General features: G+C 29.5%; 1 protein-coding gene and 1 pseudogene across 1 annotated transcript; both read left to right on the forward strand.

The window, feature by feature from the left end:
* Positions 1 to 6,332: 6,332 nt before the first annotated feature.
* Positions 6,333 to 9,073, forward strand: LOC146722527 (uncharacterized). Its single transcript, XM_085484638.1, has 3 exons — positions 6,333 to 6,453; positions 7,064 to 7,433; positions 8,132 to 9,073. Exons 1-3 carry the CDS (start codon positions 6,391 to 6,393, stop codon positions 8,242 to 8,244), a joined length of 546 nt encoding a protein of 181 aa, XP_085340764.1. The 5' UTR covers positions 6,333 to 6,390; the 3' UTR covers positions 8,245 to 9,073.
* An 11,741-nt stretch (positions 9,074 to 20,814) lies between these two features.
* Positions 20,815 to 21,843, forward strand: LOC146722528 (histone-lysine N-methyltransferase SETMAR pseudogene; annotated as a pseudogene).
* Positions 21,844 to 25,249: the final 3,406 nt, after the last annotated feature.

A 25,249-nucleotide genomic window follows, 5' to 3' on the forward strand; every position in this document is an offset into this window, starting at 1 on the left:
TGGCTACAATATAAAAATCGCGTACACGCACAGTGCGTAGGAACGTTAAATTACTCCGACCTTAACCATTCTTAGCAAGGACGCTCACCGCGAGAAGCGCAATACGTCACCGACAGAGTCGGCCAACGTCACGGGGGCGCCTCGGATGACGTCAGTGGCATGCTAAATGAGATTAGGCTTCCAAGGGTTTATTTGCGGCCCACGTATTTTCCTTCCCTCGTGGCGTGAGGAAATGTCGTACAGTATGCAGGATGTATCTATGTACTTTCGCGGAATTGTGAGGGCGTGCATTATCATTTTGGCACGTATAAATACAATAAATGCTGCTCTTTCCGACTCAAAATCAAAATCAAATTTATTTTCGGATTTACATAATCCATATTTCATCCATTACATTAAAAAAACTTGGTTGATGTATAAAAATAATATAAGAAAAAAATGTATAGAAAAGAAAGTGGCGCGCAAAGATTCGCATTTAAGGCATAGTCTCACTTTTTAAGATTAACTCGACAAAAAAATATATAGTAATGCTGAAATTATATCGGACTGTAAAAGATTAAAGGAGAAATTAATATACCACGAGTTAGATATTTTATCATCGTAGTCTCACTATATTTATATACATGATGGAAGATGCGAAGGTCCAAAACAAAATATTAGACAAACAAAATAACTAGGGAGAAACGAAGAGAACGTAGAAAAAGAAATAATGGAAAGTTAACAAAGGATTGGCAGAAACTAGACAGGGGCACGAGAGAGGGAGAAGAGAAAAAAGAGAGATGCAGGTGAAAAAAAAAAAAAAAAAAAAAAAAAAAGAGACTACATCGTAAGGAGAAGAACTTAAGAACGACGAGGAGCAGAGGCCGAAGGATCAGAGAGACCGAGAAAGAACGAGATAAAGAGCGGCTTTGGGAAAGGGACGAAGATTTCCTGGCGGCAAAGCGCTCTTCGCGCCGTTGCAGGCGGCGGCATAAATCGGCCAAAGGGAAAAGTTTTTGGGCGCGGAGTTACATACCGGTCGGTATTCGCGCGCGTTCGCGCGCATGTGTACGTATATACACATATGTGTATGCGGTTTTATCTGACGGTACTCGGGGATGTTGCGGGTTGATTTATCGCCTGTCGTTGCCATGGAAACCTCGGCGTGACCGGCTTGCGCGACACCCTCATATCCGAGTCGACTCTGGTTTGCTCTATTCCCCGCCGTTCGCTCGCTCGTGCTTTCAGCCTCTCCTGCTCGCACCCCTGTTATATACGCATTACTCCATCTCTTGCTCTCCCTCGCTCTCCTTCTCATCCCCTTCACCATCTGGCTCTCTCTCTCTCTCTCCGCTACACTTTACCCTCCACCCTCTCTCTTTCTCTCTCTTCATAGTACATTTTCCATCTATGTTTCTCCTTACCATTCTATAATCTATCCTTCTTCGTCTCCATATCCTCTGTACGTTCTTTTGCCTCTCCAAACGAGTCTTTCTCTTCAATTCCTTCGTGTTTCATTCTTCTGTAAGGTCGTTTCATCTCGTTTTCTTTTCGCTTCTCCTCTATCTCACTATCTCTACTCTCGTTTATGCTGTTCCTCCTATGTTACGTCGTCTCTCACTCTCTCGTGTCCTCTAGACATCTTTCTCTCTTCTACCTTCGCTTCCGCTAGTTTCCTCTCTCGGTCAATCTCCCTAGGATCCGTTCATCTCTCTCCATCCCTCTGGACTTCTCCTCATTCATTCCCTCCCGTTCCCGCAATTCCTCTCGTCCCTCAGCAAGAACCAGTACCATCACACACCTACGCCACCACCCCATCACTTCCCCGATCGCCCTTTTCCACGCTTCTGATTGGGAGTGCGCCCTCAACTCTCTCTCTCTCTCTCTCCCTTTCTCTCATCCCGACTCGCTCCGTCCTTTTTCCCTCTTTCGCTGCTCCATCGCGTCTCTTCATCTATTCGCTTACCCTTCCTCGCTTCTTTCGCCCATTCCCATCTTTCCTTCGATATGCACCCTACGCCGCTATCACCCTCCGTAGCGAGACCGAAATTCCCTGGAGGAACGTCAAGGAGCCGAGTATCGGCGGAATCTTCCGCAAGGAACCGCGCATCTTCCATCGATGTCTTCAATCACACATTTACGAGCTACAATCTTTCTATTAAGTCTCTCGCGACTGACACATGTCTGTGGATGCGAATAATCGACGAGTCTCTTATGCTCGATTGTACGTGTTAATTTTTCAGTTTCAAGTGAATGACATAATAGTGCTGTTGGCATTACAATATTGCGTGATATTACGAAAATGTTCACATTTGTTTATATTATTTATTTTTTATTGCGGATTTTTTCCATTTTAAAAGAGTGAACAAAATCAAGTTTTTTAGATAGACATTTTTTCATGGATTATAAATCCTTTTTATCTTAAATATATTTTTTCTTTTTTTTTTCTCCAGTTGATTTATTTAGATTTTTATGCCTTATAAGACAACATATTTCGCGATATTATATTAATAATATACAGGTCAATTATTTATTTATATAATAAATAATATAGTTTTATTTCTCCTTCATTTTCAGAAACATCAGAGTTTATTTATTTTATATGCTCTTATAATTTTACTTTAATAAGTCGTATTTTGATTCATTAAACTAATTATCGATAGCAAGAAAGAAAAAGAGAGTTGTAGAGAATTGAAATAATTTTTTAATTATTTTAAAAACATAAGATAATGATATATGGAGCCCTCCCGATTTGTAATATATGTGAATACAATATAGAAATTTAAACCTAATCAAAATAATATATTTTTTGTACAATTTTATGTAAAAGCAACATTTTCTATTTTGTAAAATATTATATGGAACTACATTGATTGATTTTTACATTGTGCATTAAATATTTTATATAAAAGAAACAATAAGCAAAATACAATCAAATTGTATTTTATAACGTACCATCATTAATGGTTCAACTGAATCTACAGTCAAAATCTAATATCAAAAAAGATTCAAGACCCTTAAGGATAAGTAGACATTCAAATTCGCGGTGGTTGGTTTTTCGATTTATCGATCGCGCGAACAACGAAAGATTCATCTTTTAAATATCAAGCGACAGCCATCTGTGCATTATCCTCCCACGATTTCAGCACAAGCGAGTGCGTGACTGAAAGAGGATCGATTGGCATATGCAGACCAATTAGGGATTCAGCCGAGAATTACGAAAGTACCTTACACCATCGTTAAATTACTTTTCTTGAGAGAGACGAGTTTCATAACGAGATCCCAATTACTTTCGCGAATAATTCCGCGCTATTAGAAGCGCGGTCGATGATCGTGTAAAACGTTTAATCGAGCAATTGCGCGACATAGCACAAATTTCCGCTGCAACGATGGCCTCACGATTTTTTTCGGAATGCGATTTAAACGCCGAACAATAAGAGAGAGAGAGAAGGACGAGATTGCGGAATACGTGTATAAGAATATTGATGCCTTTCGTCATCGAATTTATCGCAAATGTCATCAAATCTAACTAATTTTATTTTGAATTAAAATCATTTTTGAATTTACATTTCAAAGTCGCAAATGTATCAAGATTTAAAAATGAACAGTGATGAGATAAATATGTGTGATGATAAACTCTTAGATATAATTTCGTTTATAATTTGATCAATATTTTGATTACATTTTTGCACGTTGTATAAACATCGAAAAAGCGTCTAACTTAATTAAGTTCAAGTACTTGGAAGTGTCGTATCTTTTGTAAATAAAGTGGAAATTACTATTGAGCGATTAGCCGATGGTAAGTTTGCCGAGGATGTTTTTGCATTATCGACGTTAGAATGAAAGTTTAAATGTTCTCTATCGAGATATATCGATTTATCGATATAATTTCAAAACTTATTCAAACATTTCGAGAGATGCTTTTTAGCGGATAGATTTCTTTTGGCTTTTTCCAGATGCTGCGAAAACGTAACGAATTGCGGATATTCTTTTTACTGCTGGCATTAACTAATTGAAATAGGAGGGTGGATCGAAAAAGATTTATACGAAGAAATATAAAAGCAAAAAAGAGTAAGCAAGAAAAAGGTGAGCAGGAGAAAAAGCGAGGCGCCCGGATTCTGGGACGCTCGTTGTCGGTCTCATTGTTATCGACCCGCTGGGATCTCTGGCATCATTGCTAACGTGATCACGTCGTAGCCATCACCTTCCTACCACACAAGCAGCACCTTCCTACCATGACGTAATTTCGTGCTCTGCTGCGAACTGTCATAACAGTCTCGAAATGCATTTCGGTTTAAAAGAGAATTTTTACTTTCAGAAAAATCATTAGAAAAAAAACCCTGATTGAAATTAGATGTTATTTCCTAACATACTGTATAAAAAGTATCTATTAAGTTCGGAAATTGTTCTTTAATTCACTTGCATCTCAAGACTTATATAAGCAGATAAATAAATTTAATTTAAAACGAAGGGCAGAACTTTTTTAAATTAAACACTCGATTATCTTAACTTAATGGTTTCAATCATTGCAATGTATTCTTTTGGTATTTCTTTCTAGATAGTTACAAAACAGTTATTTTTCAATATTATATAAAAAATATATATTTCCTTTTATTTAATTCAGCCTCATTTTTTATTTGCTGTTTCTTTAAAGTGTGTCATCATAATATCCTATTGTAATTTGAACAAGTTCCTATTTTTTTATTTGTGTAATAGTTTTTTTTACTTAATTAGATATTAATAACTTCCTATTTTGCATCCTAAATAACATTTTTATTTAGGCATTTTTTCAATAATGTACACTAGCTATATTTTATTGTATTTTGATAATCTTGTTTTAAAATAATAATAGCTTTTTCAATATTTTACTTAATATAAATATTTGAATAATAAAAAATCTAAAATTGTGAAATATTTAATTTCGCATACAAGTTTCATGTTTCTTATCGTTTCAGAATAAGCGGAAAAAAATTACATTATACTTGACCACGGGAAGAACGGGTTGCATATAAATAGGCTGCGCCTATAAAGATAAATACGCGATAGAGCAATAACTTTCTTGTGCTAATTTGACTAATCGGCAAGACGCGTGTTAGAACACTGAAGATAGTAGATAAAAATAGTTTTGACCTTTTCAATCTTTACAGCGATGTTCTTTTTTGCATTCTAGTCACGTATTGTAATTTTTTATGACGAGATGAAGGCCTGATAATATCACTAACATAGTCACTTTCGTAGTTTCGAGCGATTATGACTATTACACTTATAATGCTGCATATATGTATGCAGGATAATACTTTTCATTAATATATATTGCTTATATAATTAACGTTTTCTTTATAATTTCTAATCGTTTATAATTTCTATACGTTTTCATTTATAATTGCTATTATTTCAGAAAATTTAAAAAATGATCTTTTTCTCTGATATAATAACGTTTAGAATTTTATTAAAGACGTGTTTTGTGTAATAATATTAAAATCATTAGTAAAGTATATATGATAAAAATTTTATTAAATTATTTTGTATTTAATGTGATTTGCTTAGGAATCATTAAAAAAGAGATATCCTTACAAAATATCTTATTGTTAGTTCATAAAGCATGATAAAAAATGTATATGTATATGTATACATAAAGAGTAAGTATGTAAATGTAGATAATTTCTATGTACAGATCACTGTGTAATTGTATCAATAAATTCGAAAATACTGAATAAATATCAAATAAATATCAAGATAAGATATAAAACTGTACTTTCTTTGAAAAATATTTTGATTCATTTTGATTACGGAAAATGTATTAAAGAATTTTAAACTACAATAAATAATAACAATATTTTTAAAATAAATTGTCTAATTAGGAAATATTAACACAATATTATTTGTATAATAATTTTTTTTAGATAACGAAAAATTCTTATAGAAATTATTACAAATTCAAAATTCTTTTATGGAAATTTTATCATTACATATGATAGAAAATTTGATTTACTTGTATTCTAATTTGTTAATTTAATGGGTTGAATTAACTCTCTTTTCTCATTTAATATTAAAATATGATAAAATGCGTAAAGGGTAAAAAGATTAAAGAATATGCGAAAAAAGATTTAAGAGATTTAAAAGTGGAACATCTCTGATAATAAAACATATCTGCATGTCATGAATCGCATTGTAACGTCTTCAGAATATCTAATACATGAGATAAAATACGTAGGCAATCTGTGAAAAAAATCCCGAGAAGTGAGTAATATGTTTGTATGCAGCTTTTGTCACGTTTGCATTTTTAAAAATATGGATTCCTCGTCTATATAAATGAGCAGAAAATTTGCACGAGAGCATAACGCAATCTACGCAGTAAAGTGCGTTCGATTATATTAAAAAGTGTAATAAGTTCAAGTCTAGTACAAAAACATGTTACTTTTCAGTATTTGGGTGATTACTTTGTTGACTTTGTTTAGTACAATTTCAACGGAGGTAACGTAAATTTGCAATGTCTTAATTAATTTTAAGTATTTATACAGATATCAATAATACATTTGTGTATGTGTGTGTATATATAAAGACACGCGTATGTTTGTTAAATAATATATTTCAGAATTTAATTCAATAAGTAATAAGTATATTCAATATTTGTTATGCATTACAAATACTAGTTTATTGTAATAACTTATAATAATAAAGTTTAAATATTTTTCAAAAAAATAATTATTCATAAAATATAATAATTTGCATTATCATATTTTACTTTTTGTCAAATATTTCTTTGTAATTAGATATATTTTTGTATTATTAGTGTTAGAGATTCTTATTGATAAAATAAATGAGAGCTTATATTCAATATACAGTATAAATTTGGTCATACTTAAGATTATCAATTTAAAAAATTTGCCAACATAAATATCTGCAATCAATTAATTTATAAAAATTTAAATGAGAAAAACGTATTTTAAGTAATTTTACGATATTGTTCCTATAATTATTATGATTGATCAAATTAAAACACACACACACACAGACATTGTTAAATAAAATATATAATTTATTTATAAATACTGCATATATATGTATTGTATATATTATTTAGGACTCACTGAGGTATAATAAGTTACCTCATTATGCTTCAAATGATCGTGTTCACACTTTACGAACCGGAAGATTTGGCTTCAACTTTCTAGATTATTTACGTAAACAGATTTGTCAGTCATTTTGCACGGTTCCAGAAGCAAGAGAGAGATATCCATTGAGTGTCATATTTCTTCTAAAATGTCCCGAATTATTTTTCTCAAATTGTTCAAAAACTACAACACCGACACCAACACCAACTCCAATTACAACACCAACATCAACTCCAACTACAACACCAACATCAACTCCAACTACAACACCAACATCAACTCCAACTACAACACCAACATCAACTCCAACTACAACACCAACATCAACTCCCACCCCAGGTATTTAAAAATGTGTATTCTTGCGTGTTTGTCGTAAAAAAAGAAATACCTATCCTCATATATCCAATATATACATATAGATACAAATGGGATATAATGATTAAAACAATCATGAAAAAATTAAAAGTTATCTCTTATATTTTTAAGATCTGTTATATTCCATTTAAACCTATTAATTATTTATTAAATATTAGCACGATTTTTTAATAATTCTCTCTTTCTCTTTTTCTCCCTATTTATATATGTGTGTGTGTACATATATACAATATATATGTATATATACATTGTATATAATGTCTCTATCTAATAATAATATACTTAATAAATATGTCTAACAAGTGTATCTAACAATTTTAATGTTATATGCAGTACATCGTTTATACTACGTTATTGCAAAAGAATGGATATAATTACAGATTTCATTATATTTATGTGAACATTATACAATTGTGAATTTTTATAATGGATGATAACAATAAGCATTTATTAATATCAAGTAATTTAATGCTTTTATTAATTATAAAATAAATTATATGAAATCAAATTTGCAATACTTATACGATGCTTTATATAATAAAATTTAGCAAAATCAGAAATAAAATTGTTATATGTATTAATTAAATTAAAGAGAAGTGTTGATAAAATATTTAATTTTAAAAATTAAAATCTAAATTAATTGATGATATTTACGTTAACAGTGCAAACGACACCTACATCGACACCGTCACCTATGATGGGAACGCAGCCTGCAATAAATCCATCTAATGTGACTAACATGACTATACCGGGGACTAACATGACTTCGGGATAGATATAATAACGAAAGATAAATTTGATGCTATATTTAAATATATAGTATATATATAATACTAATTATAAAATATCATCTATCTACATAATATAATTAATAACAATGTATTAAATATTTGTTGCCGTAGAATTATTAATCGTTTCTCGAAAAGAAATATATATAGAATATTAAAATATTTTATGTAATTTATATATACATATATGTATATGTTATGTGTTGCATTTATCTAGAATTTAAATATTTGAAAAAAAATTTCAATCGTTTCTTTATCGTTTCTGCAATGTCTATATGGTTAACAACCATCGAAATTGTGTATTATTTGACTGTGTAAAAAAATATTTATTAGCCTATTTTCTATGATGATTAAACAATAAAATAATATAAAAATGCACAATTTATTGTGTATAAATACGTTCTTACTTTATACAATAGATGTCGTAGTATTATCTTTAGAGATTGTAAAAGATTTCTTCTGTGCATCAGCATAAGATCACTGTTATAGAACGTTGATAAAAATGATACTGACATTGTCGGCGTTATTGTTAATATTTCTTGCCGTTGATAATATTTAGCAAGTTTTTTGATTTAAAAAAATTAGTATTTTTACCTTTTAAGATATATGTACCTAAATTCATTTTGAATATTTAAATATAATATATTCGACATAAAATATATTTTTAATTAAGGGATATGTAACAAAGAATTTTAATAATAATATGTATGTATACACACACGGATGTATTTAAAAAACTTAACTTCAAATAATTTTAACAAATAATATTATTTTATGTATATGTATATGTACGTCTTCATCTGATTTTTCTATTTTTGAATTTACGCAAATATTGTAATAAAACTTTTGCAAATATTATCAACATCTTTTAGCATATTTTATCGTATTTTGTCATAATATTTTAAATTCAATATATAATATTATACTTAAAAATTGTATTTCTTTTACATTTAGATAATTATTATAAATTTTGCATAATATAAGATTTTATAATTTATATATTGTAAGCATTTCTTTTTTTATAAATTGGATTTAAATGCATTTTAATTTAGATCAATTATTCACAAATTAAAAATTATTAAATATCTTAAATCGTCATGATAAGGAAATTAAAATTTAATATGGTAATATCGGAAAAGGAAGAGCGAAAGTCATCAATGTAGAAAATAAGACCTTGCTCTCGTTGTGAAAGTAATGTCGAACCCTATTACGAGAAGCTTACGTCCTCTCACTTTCTGCGTGCACACACAATGAACTGTTGGCGAATTGCAACAAATGCAGTTTAATGCCATAAAAGGTAAGCCCTATTAACACATTACGTTAGTACAATGAAAACGTGTAATATTTTCACATTTCCATATCAAAGATACAACTCAAAAAGTTCTTGTTTTTTTTTATCGTCTAACGATACCTATAATATACACATATTTATTAAGGTGGGATAAGTTTATATTAGATACATATATAAGACTATTTATTTATTTACATATTTTTTCAAAGCAGCATTTTTATTAATAATTAAATCCACAATCTCCACTTGATTTTATTAATAATTAAATGTTTATGCATTTCTTTCACATAATTATTTTTTATTGACGCAGTAAAATCATTTAAGATCCTAGAATTTAACAAATTTAATTTTATTTTTAGGACCTAATGTGCTTCTATTAATCTATCAATTAATAAATTGATAGAAAATATATTAATAATATAATTAAAAATAATCATATTTGTCTCAATAAACAAAAGAATTCTTAATTTAATATATAAGTTCTTTATAATTATCTTATTAATTTTAATCTACGTATATATCCAATACTAATTATATATGAAAAATGTTCGCAAAATGCTGTGCTGTTGAAAAAAAATGAAAATAATACGTGTGTATAAGTTGCCTTATTTAATATAATATAAATATCATCTAATTTAAAATAATAAATTAAATTACGTGAGAAAAATAGAATTTTTATAAGATTTATTGCAGGCGCCAAAATGCCTTAAAACTTTGCAATTAATCAATCTTAGCTTATGCTATGAGTCACTAAGAAATGAGCTCTTAACATGCGGAGCAACTAGGATACAATAATGTGAGTTACAGACCAGTCTCGACTTGCGTGAATCATGACGGTCGGCATGCGAAAGAAATGGGAATACTGGGCTACAATAGAATACAATGGCAAAGTTTAACTGATATTGCCAGAAGAAGAAAAATATGATTATGTAACAATTATAAATTAAAATAATAATACTATAAAATGGAGCTCGTATAAATTAAAAAATAAATAACGATATAAATTAATAATGACGAATATTCTTAATATTTTGGTGCAAAAAAAAATGTTTTCACTAATTTGCTAATTTAGCAGACGACGGTGATATAGATCACACGTTAAAGCAAGATATTTTTATACGAATTAGTCGATCAGAGTTTACAATTATATATTTAAATTGAATAAAATACATATGGATTAGAATGATCTCGTTCGTCCTATCTAACGTCTCGGGATTACTGATCATTCTTTTACTATTGTCTGCATCACGTTTGGGGATTTACTTGAGACAAATAGTCTATTTAGATTCTTATCGATCAATACGTGCGGATAAATGTGTTCTGTTTCCTTTTCTTCAGCCGACACATACGAGAGAAAGCTTCAATGAAGAATTGCGTGTGAAAGCGTTCACGGTACAATTCGAAGGTAAGGCTGACTATGCAAGATTTCGTGAATGTACGAATTAAATAGTTGGATTAAATGTGTACATATTTGTTGCTCTATCAACCGACAGAGAAAAAAAATTTCTTGGTAGCCTCGTTAATAGATCAAATCACACGACAAACAAAACGTCGAGTGTAATAACATTTTAATTATAAACAAATCAATATAATATTAATGTAATTAAATTTTTTAATTAAATATTCTTTCTAAAAATTTTTTTAAATTGTGCACGTTTTATAATTAAAATATTGTGATAATCGAAGTATTGTGTCTATAGTTAGTATACTATCTAAAAATTAATAGTATTATTATTAATTTGAAAATATTTGTTATTCGTCATTTATAGATAAGATACATATATAGACAAAAATGCAAGATCGAGAGAAGACAGAGAGAAAAAGAATTGTTAGTCTCTTATTTTCCTTTTTTCTTCTCTCGTCTTTATTTATCCATCTACCTAACCACCTACTTAACTATCTTTTCTCTCTCCGGTCTGAACTAGATTAATTCGCATTCTACGATCTTCGCAATAGACACGCGCGCAATTCAGTTCAGCTGCATCTGAGTGTTAGGGAAAACACGATTCCTTCATAGAAGTGGGATCGCACATAAGTAACATCAAGATGCAAGATTGCACAGAGCGCATGCGACGATGGACGGAGCGAAAGTCGATGCATACGAGTCAGAATGCGGTTCTCGACGGCAGCTCGATCAGGGTCGGTCAGCCGACATATCCGTCGATCAGAAAGACTCGGATTAGATTGCACGAAATTAACGGGAATAAACGTCACGGAACGAGTCGCAATTTTTTATAATTTCACGAAAGAAAATTACTGCAAAATTGCAAAGACGTGTGACAACTCGTCGTTGTTCGATTGCAAAATTTATCGTCTGAGAACACCGATACTTCGCTATTCAAAACACATTGCGAGATAGGTAGGTGATTGATATGATATAATCCATGTTCAACTTTCCGACATCTTCTGCGATATAACGATGTATGATTAATTATGCTGCGTAATTAATCAATTATGCAATACCCGGCTGTAATACATCTTTAGTATTATTTTAAAAAGAAGATAAATATTTCACATGTTATTCTGTATGTTAGGTAATATCATCACGATTTATCATCGCGATATTATATTTCTATGAAACCGATCCGCGAAATTCTATGTTGATAATATACCTATTCAATATTTTACGCACTTATGATAAGATAACGCATTCCTAATATACAGAAATAAGATTTCACTAATAATTTAATTGATTGATTTTGAAGAGAAAGAAGAGCAAATATTGCAAGAAGACTGATTTATATGTTTCTTTGCCAGTTATATAGGTATATAAATCTATGTCATGGTTCAAGTCAATATCAAGAAAGAATGAAAGAATATTTCTAGATAGTTCACATAATTATTGCGAGAAACATTGAGAAAGTGTTAGATTGAGTATGAGGTAATTATTAATAAAAACGATTATAAAACAAGTGTGAGATTAAATCATGTAGACTTAACAGCCAGGGATAGTTCAATATGCGTTTGTGAGAAAAGAAAATAATAAGAAGATGCGTGCAACATATTCACTTTTATCTAATAATGCATCGCGTTTAAATGCATCGATTGATATTTCTAGCTTTCAATTAATTTCGATGCAGTTTTGATTTCTTTTCATCGCGCGAAATAAAGAAACATTCCACAGTGGCATTCGTAAAGAAATTCATACATAACATTACGTAATATAGTATATACCGCGTCTAATAATACGTATGCTCATTGGTTATATATTTCGTAAACATATGCGTTATATAAAATCGATTTCACGGACGAATCGTGGGAATAAAAGCTACTCATATAGAGTTGCCCCAACTATTTAAGCACACATTATGTACCATTGCGTAATGTGTTATGGCAGTATCCGAACATTGGAAATTCATCATAAAAAAGTGTGATAAAAGAAAAAAGGATTTGCAAAATTTTAGATCGATTAACCATTTTTTTAGATTAAGTTTTTTCTCTTAAAAAAATATCACGCAAATTTTCTATTACTTTTCTCTGATTTTCTCATGGAGATGTAAGAACAGATTATAATAGTGTAATATATCTTATGTCATTATTATGTCATTGCTTAAATTGTGCGAGTTTCTAAAAGGACTAGAGACGCTTTAACTCCTTTTTTCGTCGCTATACCTTCCCTTACGTTTCACCGTAAACCGTTTCACTTTTTCGCGTCTGCATACTTTCGAGACGTTATCTGCGGCTTTTGTCCCTATTATCATACGTTAGAAGTTACTGCTCTCGTATACGCAAGAGAGTAAACGCTGTAGGCGGCATTCCACTTTTCCAAGCATCGTTACATTATGCCCTCCTCCTTTCGCGAGCTTTACATAAATGTAATAGATGTACTTCTGTCTCTAGAAAGAGTCAACGTAATTATCTAACATCGCTAATTGCGTTCGAGAGCGCACAAGGGGATGATGTTCTCAATTTTTTGATACATTAAATTTTTAATCTGAGAAATATGTATGTATACATATGTGTGTGTGTCTGACGATTTCATTATAGTTGCATCTTTCTTAAGAAAAGTTAAATACAACTGCAATATAATATGGAAATATAATGTATAATTTGCAAATCAATACGATTTTACTTAACAATGCTATTTCTTCCAATATTACAATAAACTAATTTAATCGAGTAGATAACCGACTTTTTAAATAAACATTATATATTCGTTAGTTGTAAAAAATTTAATAGTCTATATTAGGGCAATGTTAATTTTAATATAGATGTTATTTAACAAAACAAGAAAGATAACACTCACTCATTTCGTAACATATTTAAATTGTTATTGAAATTTGAAAAATGAAAAAAGTCTCAAAGCGACATTGATAAAATAATGTGTCAAAATATTTTACTTTTTAAGATAAAAATTGAATTGTATTTAATCATTAAGTATATTTAAATTGATGTTTTTTCATTAGAAGTTTTTTTAAGAATTAGTTTTTTTCAATAAAAGAATTAAGATTTTAAATTTAGATATCTATAACTAGTTCTCACATCCGACATCATATATATATAAATCACATATTTCTTGTTGACGTATTTGATACTAACATTTTTATGACATAAAGGATATAAGAAATGGCGACAATAAAGCGTTAAATTATTTTTGCGACTAGATCTCCACGCTTCGCGTTACACTTCTACTTCTTTTATGACCGTAGAAAATTATGAGGAAACACTTTTGTTTTATTTCTTTCATTGCCACTTTCTTTACAGCTATCTCTCCAGTTAAAGATTAAGCAGGTTGCAGTCATATAATGTGTAAAAGTATACAAATATTACAAATCTAAGAAAATTAATTTAGCATATTATATGCTATTTAATAACCTATTATGTCATGATTAAGAGTAATTAATTCAACAAACTTTGAAAATAATCGATGTAAAAAAATCATAAATAATTTTTTTTTAATTTTATCTCACAAATTGTTTCACAAGCTTAAGAATATATGCCTTCTAAAAATTACGTCATACTCTTTACTGCAGTATTGCGTGTAATGTGTACACTTTATAGTCAATGACGACTATAAAGTATTCGATAATAAATTAAAAATCGCAAAAAGATGAGATATCGTAAGACTATAATGACTTGCAATCGTGATTGCGTCTGAATTTGCAATGATCTGACTCTGCATGGCTGGAAAGTAACACGCAGAATCCGGAGTCACGAAAGCAAGGTAAGAGTCATGGAAAGGGAGAATTATTATTCGGGTCACAATCGCGGGGAATGCCAAGGTTTCACCCTTTTCGCACTTACTCTGCCCGGAGGTTACCATTCTTTTCTTTTTTTACTAATAATAAGCATAACGTAAGTCTTTAATAATTATTTCGTATATGTAGGTAGATCGAATTTTCAATAATTTTGTAACTGCAATTGTGCAACATGTAGGCGTATTTCGAATAAGAACAGCTCACGGATATCGTACAAATTATCTTTTCAACGCGGTTGTATCTTAATGAATGTATTCTATATTAATGTATTTTTATGCTAATTATATATAAATTTTTCATTGCATAATAATCCGTAATTAAAAAAAGAAAAGAAGATATTAAAAGATATTCTCCGGGTCTATTAAATATTTATTTCTAAAAGTATGCTCATAAAATCAAATTAAAAATAAAGATTCATAGTATATTAAATAAAAGAAAAATATTTCAGAATTATTTTCTTATTAGATTATATGAAAAGCAATTTTACATATAAGATATGTGTAAAACCTATTATATTAACTTTATATATTGTTAGAAATACAAATTATAAATTATATATATATTAAGATAGTCTTTATATCTCTTTTATATATAAAACATAAATATTCTTTTACTCAATAACTGATATATGCCGGTTTAAAACTGACGTACAACACTCATGCTGAACATGAGAGCTGTTATAGCATAGTCGTCTGAATTAATTTAAGTGTGAGTGAGAGTTTCAAGAGAGCGAGAAAATTTCATCGCAAATTAAATCTGTCATTCTTTTTTGTCAAGCAGCATCGTTTTATAAGCGATAACATCTTAATTGCCCGCCCGCATTTTCTGTAATCGTCACGTGTTTTAATGAGCAATAAACACGAATATTTAACTTGTGCAAATGCATAACAATTTAAGATGAAATATTTGCCAAGATATTTATAATACACAATTTATGGTCACGCGAAACAGTTAAAGTTGCAAAGTTTTCTTTGATGCATTATGTATTATGTATAATTATGTCATCGAGAACGTACCTATTATGCATTGAGTATTCAATTAAATATTATACCCAAACAAAATTATAAATATCTTATTACTTAATTTATTGAATGTGCATACAGTTAAACGTACCTTTCTTGTAAATCAACGTATATGTATAGGAAAAAATATGATTAGATTAAATCGATTAAAATTAAAATATTTAATGCGTATCTTATAAGACTTTCTCTTATGTTACGTTAAAAGTAAGGAATTCCTATATCATTTTATATCATATTATTACCTATTATATCTAACATTATCTAAGTTATAACATCGAATATATATATGTATATATGTGTTTTAGACAATCGCATTTATGTATATCGTTCCTATAAGTGCAATAGACGTATATGCAAATCTAGTGCTCACTCGTGCGTAAGATTTGTTCAGCTGTATGTACGTATCTATGAACTATTTATTTATATAAGTACGCCTAATAGCCATGTTCGATTACGGTTAGAATATTTGCAACTCGACACTCGTATGAATTGTACGAGTCTTCAATCTCGTTTCTTCTTAAGATTTAAAACTATTAACGTTTATATTGAAACTATTAAAGAAGTATATTAATTTATTTTATTTCCTATATATTCTATCTAATTGCCAATAATAATGCCGACAATTTGCATTTGATTTGTTCTCACAGTCAATATATAACCATTACTAAATGAGCAAATAATAATTAAATTTTTTAGAGTAAAAAAGATTGACTATATATAATATATAATTAATATATTTTAATAATATATTAATCAAAATATCTTTTTCCATATATATATTTTCTACATATTATTTTTATTATTTTCTACATATTATTTTTATTATTTTCTACATATTATTTTTTTTTTTTTTTTTTACTAAATGCCCTATTTATAATAAAATAAAATAAAAAATAGTATATATACGTATATACATAACTTCATTCAAAAATAAATCCCAGTATAATTATTTTAATTTGTCTCAGTGATGAATAAAAATATTTAAAAATTAAATTTTTATTAGCCTCAAGTGTGAGTATATCTTGATATCACATCTTTGATTTCTGTCAATATCTACTTTGATCATTATGCTTGCGTTATATTATTGTCCCGGATTCAAGTACTCTCACCAACGAACATATTACCGTTCACGTACGTAACGATAATGCTTACACTGGTCAAACCTGTTTAAAAAAAATCACTGGGGGCAATTTCCGGCGCCGCCTTGACTGGCATCAAGGATATACATTTCACCAATCAGTTGGCCCACTGTCGAAAAATGAATTGATTGACGTGATTAACTTTGACGGATTCGAGAAAAGATGACGCAATATACGACAGCCGATATACTATGTACATATGTTATGTAATAGCTAAATAAGAATATAAATCAAATCAATAAGCGAGTAATTAAAAAATTAACAATTTTATATATCAATTCCAAAATCGTATATTTGTTTTGCAATTCTCATTTTTTGATTATATTAAATTTTATTTTTGTATAATCTTTCGTCAAAATATTATGTTTAAATATTGTAAATATTTATAACTTTAAATATTTAGAAATTTATATAGATTTAAAATTTAGAATTTTAAATATTGAGAGAGAGAGAGAGAAGCAGAGAGAAAAAATCTGATATATAGGCAACGTGATTTTTTATTAATAAGATATACGATTCACATACACATATATACCTAGTTGACCTAGTTTTGCAGTTTAATTTCTAATTGATACAAATTAATGCAGTATATTAATTTTAGCAAAATTTGCAAAAGTTTAGTAAGACTTTCAATATTTAATATTGAAACAATGTATTTTTATTATTTTATGTATTTCTTTATTAGTTTATATTTTGCACTTACATACACAAATCGTAACTATTTAGCAATAATAAACTTCATATATTCAGAGTATATATGTATATGCATAGTGTAACTTTCGCGACTCACTTCGAAATGATTGATCAAAATCAAATCGACGAAATATGGCCTCGGGCGACAATAACGTTACTCAATGATGAATAATTTATCGTTCTATGATTTTATTTGACGCGAGGATTGATAAAGACAGTACCGTTTATATGATCCTTCTTTATCGTCCTTTCTGTTTCATTTTGTTACAAGATTGTATAAATGATTGTATAAATACTGTATATATATAAATGATGAATGACATTTCAACAACTTCGCTTCTCATCATTTAATATATATATTAAACTATATTAAATACAAGTTAATATATATTTAATATATATTTTCATAGATAAATTCAAATATATTTTTATAACAATAATCAATAATTTAGAGAATTTATAATATCAGTTATGTAGCTATCGCATTTCTATATAATCATCTAAGTATTAGAAAGAGAAGTTTTATTTATATTTATTCATTTATATGTTTATTTTTATTTATTCAATGTTCATACATAAATCAATTCTTTATTTTTTCTTTAGATGCACATAAATGTAATAAGAACCTAATATTATATGTATATGTTTGTCATTATATTTTATTTATTTTTTATTAAATCTACATTTAAATATATTAATTTGTCCCGAAAAATGTTAATTGTAATTGCAAAACTCTATGTGCATACTATTAATATTTTCATAAATACTTTGTAACTGTTATAATATTTAATGATAGTAATTTTTGTACTACTAAAGAATTGTTAAAATGTAATCTCTCTTGTAACCCAATTTATCTCTCTAAAAAAACACATAAAAAAATATTTAATTTGAAAAATTGTAATAAAAATCTATTAGAATTCTCCAGTCAGAATTTATCGTTATGTCATTGCGTAAAACATTATATAAATTCAAATTAGTTTTTCATAATAATGTAGCAGTGTACATGGATAACGAAGACAACAAGGTGTGATAATTCAAAGAACTTTACGAAATAATGAGTGATGTTGAATATACTGAAGGCAGACTGCGTTGTCTCATTCTTCATATGCCATCAGTAGGATCTGTAACGTTTTCATATTGCCCGCAGATAAAACCGTAAAAATGAAGGCCAGAAAATTGCTCATACGGGCCAAGAGAACACCTGACGTGCCAAGTATTGCAAGTTGCTTGGTAACATGACCGAGAATTGTATGGAGTGTTCAAAGCAATTTTATTTCGTCTTCGTGAGATCATGAGTGAAATGTGTTTCGTGATTAATGTAGAAAGCGCTATTAAAAATGAGTGTAGTGATAATAAAACATCTTGTTTGTGAAAAAATGTGTTATTCTTGACACGATTTTTAAAGATATTATAATACTGACATAGTCATATAGTTTCAATGTATTTTTTTAAATTAAATAATTAAATAAAAAATACATTTACGCAAACAATTTTAAAGTGATATTACATTGAGATTCATAATATGCATTTAAGTATAAAATATCTTAATAATATAAATATTTTAAAAAATGTGTTATTGAAAGTATGCCAAAATAACAAAAAATTATATTGCAATTTCTATAGTTTCCAATTCTTAATTATTGTTAATTTATATAAATTATATTTATCTAGAGAATTAGAAATGTTCCCTTTAAAAGATCTCGAGTATATTTAAAAACATTTAAACATTCAAAATGACGCGAAATTTAAAACGTTAGCTTCAACAGTGATTGTCCACTCTACCATGACCTCGTGACATCTGAACCATTTGTCTGCTTTCCAGTGTGACAGAGAAAGTATGTTTTTTTAGTCACCGTCAGGCAGCAATGGCAGTTACATTCGAAGCAAAAGAGATTTTATAGTAATATTATAGTGATTTTATGATATTGCTGTCAATAAAAATTCTATTTGATTTTGTTGCTACACAAAAGAAAAATCTAGGGTACACGCACATAAAAATTTAAACAGTTATTATTTTTGGAAAAACAGTCACAAAATTATTTTTTTTTGTGAGTAACCTATATGATTACACACATCGAACAATTTATAGAAAAAATTTTTAACAATATCAATGTCTTGCATATTTAATACTGTCTGATGCACGCTATTTGTGTTACATTAATTTCTTCAATATTTTCTCTCCCTTCTCCGCATAATGCTTTTTAAAATATATAAAAGTCTCTTCGAAACAATAGTATTTAATATTAAATCTCTATATTACGCAAACATGAAATGCAATTATTATATAATAATCTTTAATTCTTTAAGATCAAGGAATGATGGCATGATTAACTGCCAATATATTTATTTATATGTCAAAATAATTTCGAAATAGAAACCAAGATCCATATAAAATGTTGATTGTGTGAAAAGAGGGTAAGACCACCCGAGAGCACATCATAACCCTGTGATCATGCAAATTCTCGCACACGCGCCCGCGCGTCAGGCGTTTAATCAAGTATAGGCTTTCTGTCATTTAAATTACAGACCATACCATATTTTAATCGGAAGAATATACATCAAGTGCTTAAGTTTTTGCGGCGATGATACGATTAACCTGGTTTTCGTCATAAAATAAAATATAGTAGAATAAAAAAGATAAAACTTTATTTAGTATCGAAGTACGAAAAAGAAATTATTCATAAAAAACGCGACACTATAATCACTGATGCAACATGCGCAAAACGCAAGTACTCTCATATATTTCGTTTGTATTATTTTTTTCATTATATTTGAAATGAGATCAAATTGTAAAAAAAATATGAAATAATATATAGAAAAAATATGAGATAAAATAAAGAGAAAATTTTTAATATTAAATATGTATCTAAATATTTTAATTTTTACTACTCTATTGAATACTATAATTATTGTATATATCTATCAAGTATATGTATTATGACCGAACAGAAGACAATGCAATTTGCAATAAACCTGTTTTTCGCATCCTTGAACTTAAGTGCGATTTTGTCACAAGTTTTTTTAATCTATTGGGTTGTTCAAAAAGTCATTGCGTTTTTTTCCAATAGATAGCGCTGTCCACATTTATTTGTATCTGAGCGTGCCATGAATGTCAAATGTTTATGCACATTTTGTTGTTGACACTTAACCTAAAAACCAAAAAAAAAGTTGACGCAATTTAGTCGAGTTTTGTGCTTGCAATTGTAGTTTAAACATGGAGAATTTTGAAGAGCATATTCGCCATATTTTGCTTTATTACTTTAAAAAAGGGAAGAAAGCAACTGAAGCAAGGGAAGAGTTGCGTCAAGTTTACGGCAGAAATGTCATTGAAAAACGTCAGTGCCAGAACTAGTTCGCCCAATTCCGTGGTGGTGATTTTTCGGTTAAAGACGCTCATCGCTCCGGTAGGCCTTCCGAGATTGACGACGATAAAATCAAGGCATTGGTGCAAGCAAATAAGCATTCAACGGTTCGGGAGCTTGCTACCGCTCTAAAAGTGTCCATTGGAAGTGTTCATGGACATTTGAAATCGCTTGGTTTCGTGAAGAAGCTCGATATTTGGGTACCGCATGAGTTGAAAGAAATTCATCTGACAAAGCGTATGAACGTCTGCGATCAACTCACCAAACGCGAAGAAAACGATCCGTTCTTGAAGCGTATGATCACGGGCGACGAAAAATGGATTGTCTACAACAATGTGAGCCGAAAAAGGAGTTGGAGTAAGCGAGATGAAGCACCGGAAAGGCAAGCAAAGGCGGACATCCACCAAAAGAAAGTGATGCTGTTAATCTGGTGGGATTGGAAGGGACCAGTCTTCTATGAGCTGCTTCCACAGAATAAAACGATCAATTCCGATGTCTACTGTGAGCAGCTACAGAAATTAAGTGATGCCATCGCACAGAAACGTCCCGAGCTGATCAATCGTAAGGGTGTGGTGTTTCACCACGACGATGCGAGACCACACACAAGTTTGGTCACTCGGCAAAAATTATTGCAGCTTGGTTGGGATGTGTTGCCACATCCACCATATAGCCCAGACCTTGCGCCATCAGACTTCCATCTATTTCGCTCCTTGCAAAACTCCTTGAACAGTAAAACGTTTGCTTCTGAAGACCTCATCAAACAGCACCTTGACAAGTTTCTCGCAGAGAAAGATAGGAAGTTTTATGAACGCGGTATTATGAAATTGCCCGAGAGATGGCAAAAGGTCATTGAACAAAACGGCCAATATATTATTGATTAATGTTCATTACGTATATTAAATAAACGCACCTGAAAATCAAATGAAAAAAACGCAATAACTTTTTGAACAACCCAATACTTTTCGTAACTATATTAGAGTACTCTTGTCAGAGAATCTGACATTTTCGCCAGGCTTCGATGTATATCGAAATACTGTTAATGATGTTACGTAAAAACAAGTTTGTCGAATTAAGGTAGCACACGTTAAACTTTACACCCCGTTTCACATTCATACATTATTCACGTGCGCGAAGGAAGTCAACGCACCATGTAAATTCTCTCGAAAAGGTGTGCGGCTCTCACTTATTATCCGCGGGAATACTACAGTTGCGTCAATCGTTTATTTGTTCTCTTTTCATTATAAAAGCATATGAATCTCTTAGTTTGACATATGATTTCGCCACGCAAACACGCTTGTTTGTTTAGATACGTCGTTCCTTCTTCTTACAATTAGAGCGTACCAATTACAGATTAAGATTTTTAATCCACTCAAGTGATTACGCGGCAGAGTAAATATTCATGGTAGAAGATCATTACGTAATTTGGAAACAAACGTACGAATGCATTTGCATACATCAGACAATTAATATGTGTATATAGAACGTTTTGCGAAATTGTGATAAATTAAAAAAATGTTTTTTGATCAATTTTGGGACAATTTTTCTTTTAATTAATATGTTAAATTGAGGCTTAATTACATAATAGATAGTAATATTGGAAGTTAAAAGTCCTTTAATTCAGTAAAGTTTCAGAGAAACAATTAAACTAGTTGTAAGAGTAATTTCAAATAAATTTTATGATTGAAAATATATGTCACATTTTTTATCAGAATTTATAGTTAAAAAACAGTTTTAATGACTAAATCTAATTTTACTTCTAATGAATTAGTTTTTTTTGCTTTATGAAAGAAATATTGAATATAGTCCATTTCTTGTTTATTATCGTATATTTATGTGTGCATATATGTGATAGAAAGGACGCGAGTTAACATTCTGGTTGAATTATTTATTCGCGGACGAGGTCACGGAGAAACGAGATATTAAATCGAGAAAAGGAAACTGCAATTCTCTCTATACAATTTTCTCGCGTATGCTATTAGAACAATTCAATTCTGTATATCAATTCAAGACTCAATTATATACAATTGGTCCCTTTGCACAATGTACAATTTATCGTATAAGCTTAATTAATAAGTGATATTATAGAATGTCTATTTCAAAATAAATCCTTGCTTTATTTACTGTATAAATTGCATAATGCGCGCGCATGTGTAAGTGTGTGTATGTAATATTTGCATTTCATTAACTTGTAAATTAACTCATAAAGAATTTGAAAAAAATATATAAATATAAACGTCCAATATATATAGCTATAGAACTTGTTATTTGCGTAGACATCGAATTAATTAAACTGTATTATTTACATATTTACATATCAAATTATTATTTTTGCACGATGGTATTTTCTTCAACAAAACATTATAAAAATTTAAATATTAAATTCTGTTATTTTTGTATTTTATTTGTATCTCTATATTATTATGTTATTTTAATGTTTATTTTCACTGAAAAGACTAATAATGCTATTTAAAAATGTTTTCTAACATTTTATATTTCTCGACAAGTGTAAAAAAAGTTATGCTCAAATGTTGATAATAATATAAAAATCAATTTAATTAATAATTTAATGCAACTGAGAAGAGCCCAATCATTTTTCAAAACTTGTTTACAATTTTAAATGCTGAGAAATGGGGATTTCATAATCTATTGTAAATATATGAAGTATCATGAACCGCCACATGTATGAAATCAATTTTTTTGCAATGAACGATATATCTATAGCCATACATACATGACGTCTCTTTATTATAGAATGAAGATAGATATGTCGCCTGGGGGAGTACGTTCTAAACATCTCTCTTTCGTAAGTCGTGGACTATCGTCCCGGAATGTGATCTATATACGATGGCAAAACTTTTGAGTTGAAAAGAAAAGTGAAAGGCAAATAAAAAATAGATCGATTGTTATATTTTATAGATATTTTATAAAGGGAAATATAAAACGTAAAGGATGCTATAATGAAATAATTGTCCATTAAGTATGAATCATTTTTTATATTAATTATATATATTACCAATTTAATCACATTAAACTGCCTTTTAATTTAAAAACTTATTATTGTTTGTGATATTAAATATAATTATTTAATTAATTGGAGTTTACTATTGTTAAAAATAATATTTTTATTTAATCAGAGTTAATCTAAACAACCGACATAAAAGATAAGTAAAAATCACGATTGATAACTGCTGTAGTGATATAACCATTAAGAAAAGTTTAATATTTTATATCTAAAAGTTTCAATAATTATATAGAGATATATTAATTCATAAACAAAGTTATTGTATATATATGTAAGTGTATTCAGCTTCTGTACATAATGCATTTTCAAATGTATTTTAGAATACATTAATTGATTTCGCGTTAGTTTCCACGTTCAATATACATGCATTAGCAATAAAATGCAAAGCGTGCAAATGAAGTAACTATAAATAATGTAAATTCTTGTCATCAAAGTTACTGTCACAGTTTCTTATGGTATTTTATAATTTCTGTGATTAACCATCGCAGAATAAAATTGATTCCAGGCCAGAGAAAATGTGCAATACTTTTCACTGTTGCGTTATCATGGTCTGCTGCTTGACAACCGAGCATTATCGACCATCGCAATCAGGAATTTATAAAAAAAAATAAAGCGCAACGAACTAATTACTGTGTGATATGAACGCGATGTGAATGAGATCTTATACCATAAATTATCGATTCCTCATGCATGCTCGGTCAATATCGGCCAAATATATGTATATTATACAAATCAATTATGCAATCAATTATAGTATCTAACAGAAATCTAGTACGACTTTCATAACTTATGTAATGTAATAGAACTAAATACTATGAATAACTTATTGCGTAACAAATGCAAAATGCAATTGAACCTTTTACGATTTCGTGCTGCGCATCTCGTATACAATTTTGTAAAGGAAATGTAGCATAAAGAGTACTGCAATGCGCATTCATGCGAGCTGCAGTGCTCAAATGATTTTACTCGAAAACGTATGCAAGTTGATTTGCATAACTGATAAACAAATTATAATCGTTTAAGCTTGAGAAAATTTATATTATCTAAATGTCGGGATAATGATAATGTACGATTTTTTTTTCGGACACCGAACAAATTTACGACACTTGTCTTTCGTATCCTGCAAATATTGATTCTCTTGCAAAAAAATCTCTGAGAGAGATCGCGTGCTGGAATGATCTTGCCGCGCCGTTGTTCCCTTTGAAAGCGAAATGTGACAAAGAGAAAGAGAGCATTCATTGTCGGATTTGCCGAGTGGCGAATTT

The sequence above is a fragment of the Nylanderia fulva genome, unplaced genomic scaffold (assembly GCF_048542155.1).
Source record: "Nylanderia fulva isolate GAGA-0341 unplaced genomic scaffold, ASM4854215v1 Scaffold30, whole genome shotgun sequence".
Classification (NCBI taxonomy): domain Eukaryota; kingdom Metazoa; phylum Arthropoda; class Insecta; order Hymenoptera; family Formicidae; genus Nylanderia; species Nylanderia fulva.